The sequence below is a fragment of the Accipiter gentilis genome, chromosome 8, assembly GCF_929443795.1.
Source record: "Accipiter gentilis chromosome 8, bAccGen1.1, whole genome shotgun sequence".
Lineage (NCBI taxonomy): Eukaryota > Metazoa > Chordata > Aves > Accipitriformes > Accipitridae > Astur > Astur gentilis.
The window spans coordinates 9,716,125-9,728,276 of record NC_064887.1 but is presented as its reverse complement, the minus strand read 5'-3'; the positions used below and the strand labels follow the sequence as shown (position 1 = coordinate 9,728,276).

Sequence of the window (12,152 nt, the reverse complement as noted above, 5' to 3'; positions counted from 1 at the left end):
CCTGCAAGAAATTAAAGGAAAGCAAAATTTGTGCAGTGGCAGAAAGTGTACAGAGAATAATCAGTCTTCATTGTGATTGTTAACAAAAGTGAGGGAGCCTAATGGAGACCTTGGATTTAATAGTCCCTAAAATATTGAGGCGATACTTTCAAGACATAGAATCTCCTGCTTTAAAGAAATATTTTCCCTGTGTTCCTCGTAAGTTGACTTTTATTAAAATGGAAAGAGGTTTGAAATAACTTGAAGATTTGTTTCCTTTTTCTCATTCCTTGGCTCACGAAGGGAGCCTGATGAATATTGCTTTGCTCTATGAAGGCAGCTTCTTCTCTGTTTTATGTATTGGGGATATCTGTGTCTCCCAACGGGTGCCCCAATACAAGAGTTGGGGTAGAAGAAGCAAGTATGATGCAATCTGGGGAAAACATAAAGCATTTAGTGTTACTCCTTTAATTGTGCTGTTACAGCTAACATGTTGGCCACGACTGAATTGCTAGCTTTTCTCCATGCCCATCTCAATGAACTGTGATTTTGCAGGGATACCCAAGCATGAAGAACTTCTGGACTGGAATTCATTTGAAAGGTTTCGTAACTTCTGTGTTAACTGAGCCTAGGAAAAGAATAAATCAAAACACTCTTTCTTTTTTTTTACAATCCTTTCTCTATTTGCCAATAGGAGTTTCTGGGAATGGTTCAGTGTTATCCCTGGCTTCAAGGGACACTCTGGAATGAGCACAACATAGAGGATTTGATTCATTCCAATGGTCTTTCACATCTAACACTGCGACCCACTGGCATGGGCTGCAATCCTGATTCTGAAGAAGTCAGTAATAAACTCCCTTTTGACATCTGCAAGACTCTTCAACCCGCAGTGTTGTTGCAGTGCCTGGACAGAGGTGATCAGCAGTGGCCCACTGATAATAAATCTAATTACAGTATTTCAGGAATGATGATTTCTTCAGGCATAACTGGCCTATGGGAGTGTATGTACGATGAGAAATGGAGTGTCTAGTCCTATGTTAAATGACCCTCAGAGTGGAAAATCTAGGGTCTTTGATCTCATTCAAACTAAAAATACTTTTGCTAATGAGCCTCCTCAAGTCATACAACATCCATCCCAAAATGCTGAACACATGGTTTTAATTTACAGTTTTTAGCAACTTTCATTTATATTGTGCTAGAAGTCCTGAAATGACTTGCAGCAGAAGCTCTAGAAATTGGAAACCCAAATGGTAAGGACTGCTGTTGGAATAGCTAGTGATAAAAGCAGCAGTCATCTGTGCTAATTCCCGCTTCAGCTTCTTACACAGGTATTAACCATGTCACTTCTAATTCTCTGTGCATTTAAATGATAACTAGATCCAATAAATAATAACAATAACACAAGGCAGCTATATTGTTCTCTTGAACACCAGAAAAAGCAAGTCCATAGATACGAATGAGACGCCATAACTACCAGCTGTTGTGATGGATACAACCAGTCATGCACTGTCTGTTCCCACTCTGCAGAGTATAGCCTTGTTCCAATTCCAATCCAAGAACCGAGATACTAAGTTCAAACACTGATATCTACAATTTTGAGCTCTGCAGGTGCCAGTTTAATTTCTGGTGTCACAAGTGAGCTGGAAACGATAATGCTTTATGGGTTACAGAAAGAGTATCTAGGTTCAAAAATTGTTGCAACATTCAGAAATATGTCTTAGTGACTGCAACATATAAAAAATTTGAGAGGTTCAGAAAGATACTTAAGTTTTGTGATCAACCCACAGTGCTTTCTGCAGATTTTAAGTCTAGTAGTATCTAGGATCCGAATTGTTTGTCAGCTTGAAAGAGGGATTTGGGAATGTGTGGACACAAGGCAGATACGTTTCCCTGCAAAATACGGCTCTTCTAACACTGACTCTTGAAAGCTAAAAAAAAAAAAAAAAATGAAGTTCCCAAAACACTGGTTGTTGCTGAAAATCTCCATTTTTGTGCTGTCCTAAACACTGTGCTCTGGGGAAGTAATTTTACAGTCCCTCATCCAAGCATGCAGGGAACCCCTCTAGTAGGACCAAAAGATTAAAGAAATCACACCAATTTCACGTGGCTCAAGCAGTAACTCTGTGATTTCTTCTGCCTTTTACCTGTCTCATCAACTCCTAATGACAGTGAAGAGATTAATAAGGGTTTGCAGTGTAAAGCCTAGCACAGGGGAAACCTGTTATTTTACAGTACATCCCTCTGAAGTTTCCAAATATGCTTTGCCAGGAGCCCTGCCACCAATCTCCGTCTCCACAGGAGTGCAAGGTGAATGAGTGCCCTTGCTTAAGATCATTTCTGGCCTTTTCAATACAGGAACCTCTGACTAGCCTGAATGATGTGGGCTGGCTTTATAACATGGATTGCTACTCACTAGGGAGCTGAGGGGAGGCTGTTAAAGACTTTCTGAGGACTGTAGGTTGCACTATACTTGAAGTTGAGGTTTTTAAGGTCAATGGTTCGTTCTGTTTATAAGCAAAGCACTCTAGGCCCTGGGCAGGATCCTGACTGCTGTTGCAACAGCATGAGAAACTGACAGCAGACAACAAACAGAGAGAAAATCATCACTGTGGAAATATCATTTACTGAAGAGGGGGGTATTTTGCACTTACTGGGTGAGCAGCTTGGAGGTGGCAAACCGCTCCAGGGGAGATCCCACAGGGATTTGAAAGCAGCGTTAGTGCCTAAGTACGGGGATGGATTTGGGTCATCCGTCTCCCTCTTCTGATCCCCTTCCCCAAAGCAGAGCTCAGGGAGTGAACCTCCTCCAGGGAGCAAACCATGTGCTTGGGTGCTCCCCACGCCCCTCACGCTGCAGCGGTAGCAGGGCTCCCTGCCGTCGGGACCAGGCATCGCCGGAGCCAAAGAGACCACACTCTGACCTCAACTCACCTCTCATCACACACACAGGAAAAAATGGCACAATTCTGCTATCTGACTTCTATACGTGGGTAACATTCAGCTGCCTCAATTACAGTAGGGACTCCCTTGACTGCCAGTTCAGCACTGTTTTCTGGGGATTTGTTCCCTTCAAAGCCCACCTTGTAAAAATGCAGTTCCTGCCTAAAACCGATCACAAGCAGCACCCCTAATTTTGCAAACAAATGGACCAGCAGAATCCTCTTCAGATCTGCTTGTGGGAGGCACGTACACCTGTCTTGGGCTTGGATCTTACCAAGGGAGGTGCGAAGGATCAGAGGGAAATGAAGGGCTCATATCTAACCTGTTCTACAAACACTTCTTGCAGTTATATACACAATAAATACAATAGATGAATTGCCAGCTGCCCCTCAAGCCATCATTAACCGACTGGTTTTTTTCTTAATAGGCATCAAATGCCAGGGTGGGCCTTTCAAGGGGGCTGTGCTGAAGAAGCACACAGTAACTGGCTGTAAAGAGCAACACGTACAGTTAGTAACAGCTATAAAACATCAGCTGCTGATCCTTTCAGGTGTTACTGTGACTACTGTAGTTTTAATACCTGCATAATTTCACCCTCAACAGTTCCCCTGGTAAAGACATAAAGCAGCTCCACTAGTATTCAATGGGGGTTAAATGGAAGGATTTCTACTTCTGCTGTATGAATTTCTACCCCAAGGTTAATGTTACTGGGAGAATTTTTTTACCCTGAGGTGCAGGGGGGGTGAAGGGGGTGGTAGTTTAATTAAAGCCAGCAAGCTGAAAACTATGTGCACTATGTATAAGTATGTATAATCAAACCTTTTAACAACATTTCTTTCACCAATATTCAGCAATCAAAACAAATGATACTAAGCTATTTTTGATGACTCTTGCCCTTTTCATGAAGCCTGAAATTTTTTAAAAGCAAAAAGGTGCTATTTCTATTAGGCAAAAACCACTTTTCTTTAAAAAAGATTAAAAAATTTAAAAACAAAAATCAGTAATACTACCTCAAATAAACTATACAGACTGTCAGTCAACTAGCTCTGAAACTGAGCCCTTTAAACCGGTTCAGAAAACTTTGAGCCTGGATCTTTCATTAGTATACACAGTCAAATTTCCCCTGAATTCAGTTATACCGGTCCCTGTCAGCTCTAAGAATCCCAGCCTTGTGACCACAGAAATGTTTAATTTTTCAGGGGGACAGGGGAGACAGAATAGCAAGTCCAGGCCGTGGCCCTGTCTATATATTACTGTGTCGTGCTGTTTTGCCACTGAAGGTCCAGCTTCAAGACTGCAGATCTGTCAGTGACCAAACATGATGGACCACCCATCGGCCTTTTATTAACCAGCACTTGTTCCCCCTCTAATCCTATCACTAGAGTAATCAAAGCTGCCATGTCCCAGGGTCTGATGGAACAGCGGGACCTGGGAAATGAAGACTGATTTTGTTAACAAAGTCATTCCTGCCCCTTGAGTGCTGTCTCATTGGTAGAAAGAAGGGAGAGGAGGTTTATTTGTGCAGAGAATGAGGCGGCAAAGAAATGAAAAGGGAAGAATGGTGAAGTGTGAAGTTTAATCTGGCACGGTCTAAGGTTTCTTTCTTTGAGGCCGTCTCTGATCCAATCAACACCGGTTTGATATTTAACATCTCCCCCTGCAGTTGGAAATGATACAGGCCGGAGAAGACCGGAGTCAGGGCTTCGCAAGCCCCGACCTGTGGAGGGAGAGAAAAGGGGGTGCCGGCAGCTCCCCGCCAGCCTGACGGCTTCCCCCACGGACAGGTCAGGATGAAGCCGGGCCCTGACACAAAATTCCTCTCACAAACCTTGGGAGTCAGGGCATCTGGCACGAGCTGAGTACAGGTTCTCCTTGAAGAGAGCAAGCTCAGGATGGGATGGGATGGGAGAGGGGTTTGATTTCTAACTTGGAGGAAGGGATATCGACACTGTCTCAGCGTGGGGATCCTGCTGAGAAACAGGATCAAACACAAGTGAGAGCTACCATCCATCCACCTCCCCAGGGCAGCGCGGTTTGGGTAGAGGAGTAAGACCTTCCCCTTGCTGACCGTGCAGGCTTTTAGAGGGGATGCGATGCTGCCCGAGGGCACTCGCCCCCGGGGGCTGAGTGGGGCTCCCGCCACAGCCCTGGGTGATCAGGGCGGACACAGACAGACCTGAGCAGCTATAGGAGTCACCATCACCATCCTCCTTACTCCAACAACACTATACGTCAGCCTGGGGAGAGCCTTCCACCACAGACCCGCAAGAGGGTCCCAAGAGGAGGGGAAGCTTAACCCTCTCCCAAGCTGGACCTCGGAGGATGCGTGGACGAGTCCTCACGGCCTGTCATGGCGCCGGCTGCCATGCCTCTGCCATGATCCCAACAAGAGAAGGCCCTGAACACCATCCGCCCCTCACCAGCTCTTCTCAGTCCTGGCACACTTGATTTTGCACTTTTCTGTAACTAAACATCTACACTGTCAGACAGAAAAGATGTCCACTTCCTCCTCTTTGCGTGCCTCTTAGCTCTTTCTGTCCCACCCTCAGTGAAAACCCTGAAACTTTACATACCAAGGAGCGGTGAAACTCCAACCTGACCCAAACCTGATCTGAATTCCCCTGTTGCCAGGCTCCCAACCCAGTCTCTTGCTGCGATTCAGACACCTTGCCACCAGCTATACAATACCCAGGGCCCAGACTTTGTGTGACCAGCAGCCGCCAGAGTCCCGAGGGGAGCGAGGATGCTTCCTCCGGGAGCCATGCAGGAAAGCAGCCGGTCAGCGGGAAAGCAGGGCGATCAGAGCGGTGCCGGTTTGGGAGAGCGGCACGAAACACTCAGCAGAGATTTCAGGGGGAGCCGAGCGTCAAACTACAAAGTTTCTGGGTTTACAATAGAAAACAATGCGCCCTGCTCTACCTGCAAGAGCTGGCTCTCCAGGAAGCAGCTAATTATATGAGCCACCTTAATCTTTTCATCCGGCTGAGACAATCAACATTTCAAAGCCACGCACAGAACGTTTCAAAGATCGTTCCTGGTCAAAAATGCAAGTGTATCCGCTTTCTTTCAGAGCAGATCAAAACCAAGTACCACACCGGGACCACTCCTAGATTTCCTCCTCCTCACCATATCAGATTAACAGATTTGGTGCATGTAGTCAGATTAAATATTTGCAGTAGCACAAAGCTGCCTTTGAGGGGAAGAAGTAAAAAAAAAAAGAAAAGCTTTTTTTCTTTTTTAATTTGCTTAGGGCAAAAATACTGGACTTTGGGGACGTGGGAAACAAAAGCACTGACATGATTCAGCAAGGCACAGTTTTAAAACCTGAATTCTGAATGCAGAAATTACGTGCAGTATTCCTGTAACAGTAATGCTGAAAACAGGTAAAAACTGCTGATGCCCTTAGCAGATTTGGGACTGTAATTTATCACAGATGTTCTCATCAAACTGCGCAAACACCCTACAAGACAAAAGCTGCTCAATTTCTTATTTCCATTTTAGTGTGTTTTAATTACGTGTTGCTTAAGGAAGGCTCCAAGACCTGAAATTGGGAGGCGAAACCTAGCAATAGTAATCCACTCCACTAAATTAGCACAGTAATACACCAAGCAGTAGGACTGCCAGACGGTGTGATAACATTACAAATTACTATTGTTAAACAACTAGCCAGGTGTCAGGATGCATGAAACCTAGAGGAAGCAAGAAAATAAATATCTGGTTTGTTTTGTTTAATTTTGTCTCATGTTGTTCTGGTGGCCTTGTTCCCAGAAAAAGCTTCAATCTAGGAAAAATCCTCCTGAACACTCATCTATTTTAGCAGCAACATCAATTCTCTCTTATAATTAAAATGTATTTTTTTAATCAATGCAAATATTTTGCATAAATGATTGTCCTTTACTTGCCAATAGCAGTAATAACTTTGCTGTTCTTTTTTAGATTATTACTGTAGCAAAACGAAGGGGAAATTTTTGTTTCTATTTAAAATTTTAGAGAATGAGAGAAAAACAGAATTATGGTAAGAGCACCAGTGAGTTTTGTACTCTGTCCCTTTTCCTTTCTCTGTTGCTCACGCACTCTCTCTCTAAAAAGAAAAAAATGTAATATGATTCACGTTTAAAAAGCTTCCAAGTGGTACATTTTTAACCAAGTGCTTTCATGTGCTTGATTCTAACTGCCATTTTTGACCTAGTACAACCAAATACTGTTGGATGTCTGGAACGGTTAATTATTTTTACCTCACCTTAAAGGAGGGGTTCAAGAGAGAGGATAGGCACTTAAACCTTTCAAACAGAACAGGGTAAAACGAATTCCTTGTTTTGCGAGTGTGTTAATCAATGCAAAGGTCCCAAGGGGCTTTCTTTTAATTATTTTTGTTGATAAACAAGAAAATCCCTCCAAAAGCATATACAACCAATCTTCTTCTCTTAAAGCTGTATGCAGAGTCAGACTTCTAGCTGAAATATAGGATGAACCAAATGTTAGTGAAAGCCAGACTTTTTCCCCTTAAAACAGTTCCTACTAGACTTCAGGGGAGAAAGGGCTGAAGGCACTCTAAGGACATTTTAATCACACCAAAGATCAGTCCTTTAATCCTTATTCTCACATCACCAAGAATTTTTTTTCTCAAACTAGGACAGTAAGATAAAGCTGGAAATAGGCTGATCCAAAACTAATGACGAAAAGCAGGTTAAAAATGAAATATCATAGCAGTAACTGACACCATCTTAAATTTCCCCTGGATTATTTGTTTTCTTCCACACACATTCATTTCCTGAATTTCTAGTAAATCTGATTTCATATAAACAGTTTCACAAAGCAAAGTCAATAGCTGTGACTGTGTTCCTGATTAATCCACTGAAATGAAATAGATCGCATGGCTTAGTATTTGGTTGTTTAAAGCTAAACCCACTGAAAGAATTCTGGAGTCCAGTTACACCAGTGACTTTTGTTTCTTCATCTACATCCTTTTCTCTTTGCTGAACTTTACCTGTTCTGAAATGAAAAAAATCCACGCAGATGGCACACTTAATTTTCCACAGTACGCGAGGGCAACATGAGCCAGTTTGTTTTGACCTGGAGTGACCACTAAAAAGACGACCGACAGTTTGCACGTACTTAAATCTATTTGAACAATGTCGAAATTTCTTGTTTCATTGTTCATGCTTCATTCTCTTCCTGACAAGTACCACAGAGCTGCTTTACTTAAAAACAAACAAACAAAAAACCCCACTTTTTACCCAGCTCTGAGACAGGACGGGAGGCGTGGAAGTTTCCCTCACAAGTGGCAAGCCAGCGGACACGCACATTCACACCCTGGACATTTGCCTCTCCGATAAATGATACACACGATAAACACGCAGCACTCGCTGCGCACATCGCACGTTTTTTGCGGACAGCACAGATCGCCGCGACGGAAAACGGGCAGCCCCACGCAAAGGCTGCTGAGGCCCGCGAGTGACCCACCCCGCTGCAGCAGGCTCAGGGCTCGCCCCCATAACCCGACCGAAACGCGAGGAGAACGGCGCCCACCTCCTGGGATAAGCCACGAGGCCCAAGAGCCTCCTTACCTGGGAGAAGTTGAGCCCGTTCAGCGGGTGACACTGCTCCTCCACCCTCTCCACCGCACCCGTCGTCTTCTTCATCCTCTCGGCCTCCTGAGCGAGGTAGAGATCGAGCACCGGCACCCCCCTGGAGCGGATGTCCGTCTCCGTCAAGGAGTTCACCATGAGCATCACCCAGACGGGCCTCTTGCGCTCCCAGTTGCCGGCGATGGCGTTGAAGAGGTAGTCGGCGTAGAGCCCCTTGCCCCGCTGGTCCGGGGTCATCCAGTGGGGTAGCATCAGCTTGATGTAGTCCAGGTGGCGTTTGAGGCGGCGGTACAGCTCCCGCGGCAGCACGTCCTGCAGGTTCTCCCCGTGGGGCAGCATCTGGCAGCTGGCCAGCCCCGAGATGGTGTAGGGGTCGGTGAGGTCCAGCTCGAAGTAGACGCTGGAGCTGGCGTGGAAGGCGGCCTTGGAGTTGTCGGGGATGAAGTCCCACACTCGCGTGTAGGGCACGTGGATGGTGCCGAAGAGATAGGCGGGGGGGTCGCGGCGGATGGTCCAGAGGAAGGAGTTGAGCTCTCCTTGCTGCGGGGAGGACAGCGGGGGGGGGGGGGGCTGCTCAGGGGCAGAGGGGCAGCCCACGCTGGGAATGCCACCCCCGGGGCTGCCCGCAGGGAAGGAGGAGCGGGGGGTTGGGGGGGTCCCTCTGCCCCATCTCCCTGCACAAGCCCTAACCGCGGGCACCAGGCGGCCCGCCTAGGGCAGGGTCCCGCCGTGACACCCCCCCACACACCCCTCCCCGCTCCTCTCTCCCCCACGGGCGCCCACCCAGACGCCGCATCCCTCCGGACCCGCACCCAGCCCAGGGGCCCCCTCCGCGCCGGGCGGGCGGGCGCGCCGGCACACCGCACCCCTCGCGGGGGACACGCGGGGCAGCGCCACACCTGCGGGGCCACGCGCGTCCGCGTGGGCCGCGAGCACACGCGCGGATTGGGGGGGGGGGTCCCTCCCTCCCCCGCGTGTCCCGTGTCCCCGTCCCCCCGTCCCCCCATGTCCGCGCCCCGGTGGCTCCCGCGGAGCGCCGCGGACAGCCGCGCATCCCCCGGCGGCCGCGCCCCCCCGGCCCGGCCCGGCCCGGCCCGACCCGGCCCGGCCCGGCTCACCGAGCGGGGCAGGTCGCACTGCCCCGTGTCCATCTGCTCCCGCCGGGCCGCGGCGTCGGGCAGGAACCCCCCGAAGACGAAGCAGATCAGCGTCAGGTTGAGTTGCATCCCGCTTCCTCTCGCTCTCCTCTCTCTCCTTCCCAGATGAGCCTTTTTGGATTTCTAGGATCCTTTTTTTTTTTTTTTTTTTTTTTCCCTCCCCCTCCACCTGCTCTTCCCCCTTTTTTTTTTTTTTTTGGCTTTTTTTTTTTTTTTCTTTATTCAAACAAACTTTGCCAGTCCCATCTGCATCTGACAAGTGCAGGGGGAAGGACTGGCCGCCCCCTCCCTCCCATGCTCTCCCCCCTCCCGCCCTTTCCCACCCCCACCCCCTCTGGCTCCGGGCTTGTCAGAGGCGCTGGATGCTTTGGGGAGGACGGTTCTCATCGCCAGCCTCCGCCATGCTTTGATTTTGCAGACCGGAGAAGCTCCCTTCCCGCCCCGCCGGTTCGGGAGGAGGTGGTGGTGTGGTGTGTGTGGGGAGGGAATAGCCTGAAAATAAAAAAAAAAGTAAAAAAAGAATAAGGTTTGGGCTTTGGGTTTTTAAATTCGGTGGCCAAGGGGGGCTCCCGCGGCGCCCTGGGAAGGGCGGGCGCTGCTCCGCGGGGCGGCGGCGCACACCGCACCGGGGAGGCCAGACTCGCGCTCCGGCGGAAAGTTTGGCGCAGCCGCCCCGGCCCGCCCGCGCCTCCCGCCGCCGCCGCCGCCGCCAGGGGCCGCCGCCAGGGGGCGATGGCGCCCCAGCGCAGCCGCGCGGCGGCCGGCGGCTGAGGGGCGGTGGCGTTCCCGCCTCACCCGCCGCCGCCTCTGAGCCACGGCGGCACCTGCGTGGACCTTCCCTCACTTTAAAAGCCGAAAATGGAAAAGTTTCGACATTCCCGCACTCAAAAAAAAAAAAAAAAAGTGACAAAATCACGCAGACGGGGCTTGTGGCGGGAAGGAACGGAGAGCGGCTGGCTCCTGAGGGGATGCCCTGGCGCGCGCCCCCTCAGCCCGCCGCCGGCTGCTCCGACCCCGCTCGGCTCCCAGGCGTGAGGCGACATGTCCTCGCAGGCGCCGCCTTCCCCGGCCCCTCCGAACCCAGGGGCAGCAAGGCCTCGCTGAGCGCCGGGGTGGAGGGCAGGCCAAGGACGTGGGTCCTCCATGGCGCTGGCAGCGCTGGACCCAAGCGCCCCAGGTATCCTCATCCGTATGGCCGCCCCGGGGGGGGGGGGGTCCCTCGCCTCCTCAGCCTCACAGGAGGGCGGAAGGAAACCTCTCTCCGTGTGTTTTCAAAATGTGCATCTGTCCTGCTTGCACTGCTAGCTATCCAGCTTCCACTCGGACCAAAAAGCCTCAGGAGGAAGCACCTTCCTCCAGCAGGACCTGAGCTGGTTCTTCCTGACAGGAGCACGTCCAGGACCCCTGAGGGGCTGGAGCTTTCTCTGGAGGGTGTTGGCGGCAGGCGCTGAACTCCAGCAGCTGCAACTCAAACCTCCTCCCAAGTGTCCCGTCTCTGTTAAAGCTGCGGGGTTTCAGAGCAGAGGATAGACTGACAATGCCTGCCACCGTCACTTGCAGAATCCGGATCCTGCCTCTGGATCCATTCGGGGCACGGATGGGGGTCGGGGTGCCAGCCGTAGCCCCTTCTCCCGGCAGACCACCACGCAGCCCCGCTGTGTTGGTGGCCCCAGGTGTCCCTGCCAGCTGGCCTGCCGTATGCAGTGCGCACAGCAGAGTGGATCTGGAGCCCGACCTTCCCACCACCTCCATGACTGTGAACCTTTCCAAAATTGGGAAGTTCCTCACTCTATTGAGAAGAATCAAAACTACCAAAGTTTGCGTGATGAAATACAGTGATTGCTGTTATGAGGTGGAGTCCTTGCTCTAGCAAGACTCAGAGCGGAGCCAGCAGGGGTTTTGCCAAGGACGGTGGCAGAGTTAGGCCTAGCTGGCTATAAACATGGCTTCCTGACAGCCCTGTGGAGACTGAGAGGGGACACCACTTGCTGTGGTTACTGATGAACAAATGCAGCTACGCAGGCCACTGAAGGGACTTTTGAACCACTGTGTGCACATCCCATGGACTCTGTTCCTGGCCTCCAGAGGCAGGAGAGCGTTCTAACCACAGCGTTGGGACTAGTGGCTCCTTTCTTAGTGAGCGTCCTCCTCAACCTCTTATTTCTCCTCTGCTCCCAGATCTTCCAGCCAGGTAAAAATCATGCAAAGGAGCAGGGGATTTGTTTTCCTCATGGTGTTTCTAGTTCTTGCAAAGAAATATTTAATTTCCTGATTCTACCCTGAGGGATAAGGTTCCGATCAGGGAAGGACACAGAGGCACAGAAAGAGGCAGAAGGTTTTTTTAGCCCGCAAGGTGACTCATCAACGTGGCACAGGATGGTCCAGTGAGACAACCAAGTCACGGCCACACTGGGTGCTGGTGGCCTGGTGTCACCCGTGGCCCTGTGCTGTTGGGACACGGGGTGGCAGCAGGTGGGTGTGTGCTGCT

The 12,152-nt window shown here is 50.0% G+C and overlaps 1 protein-coding gene across 2 annotated transcripts in view; it reads right to left on the bottom strand.

The window, feature by feature from the left end:
• Positions 1-9,805, bottom strand: part of TRABD2B (TraB domain containing 2B) — a 298,441-nt gene extending 288,636 nt beyond the window's left edge. For both annotated transcript variants that reach the window (XM_049808878.1, XM_049808879.1), the window contains exons 1-2: positions 9,626-9,805; positions 8,487-9,047 (exon numbers count right to left, since the gene is read on the bottom strand). In XM_049808878.1, the coding sequence (XP_049664835.1) occupies positions 8,487-9,047; positions 9,626-9,733 (669 nt within the window). In that variant the 5' untranslated portion in view covers positions 9,734-9,805. The remainder of the gene's footprint in view (positions 1-8,486; positions 9,048-9,625) is intronic.
• Between the last annotated feature and the right edge of the window lie 2,347 nt (positions 9,806-12,152).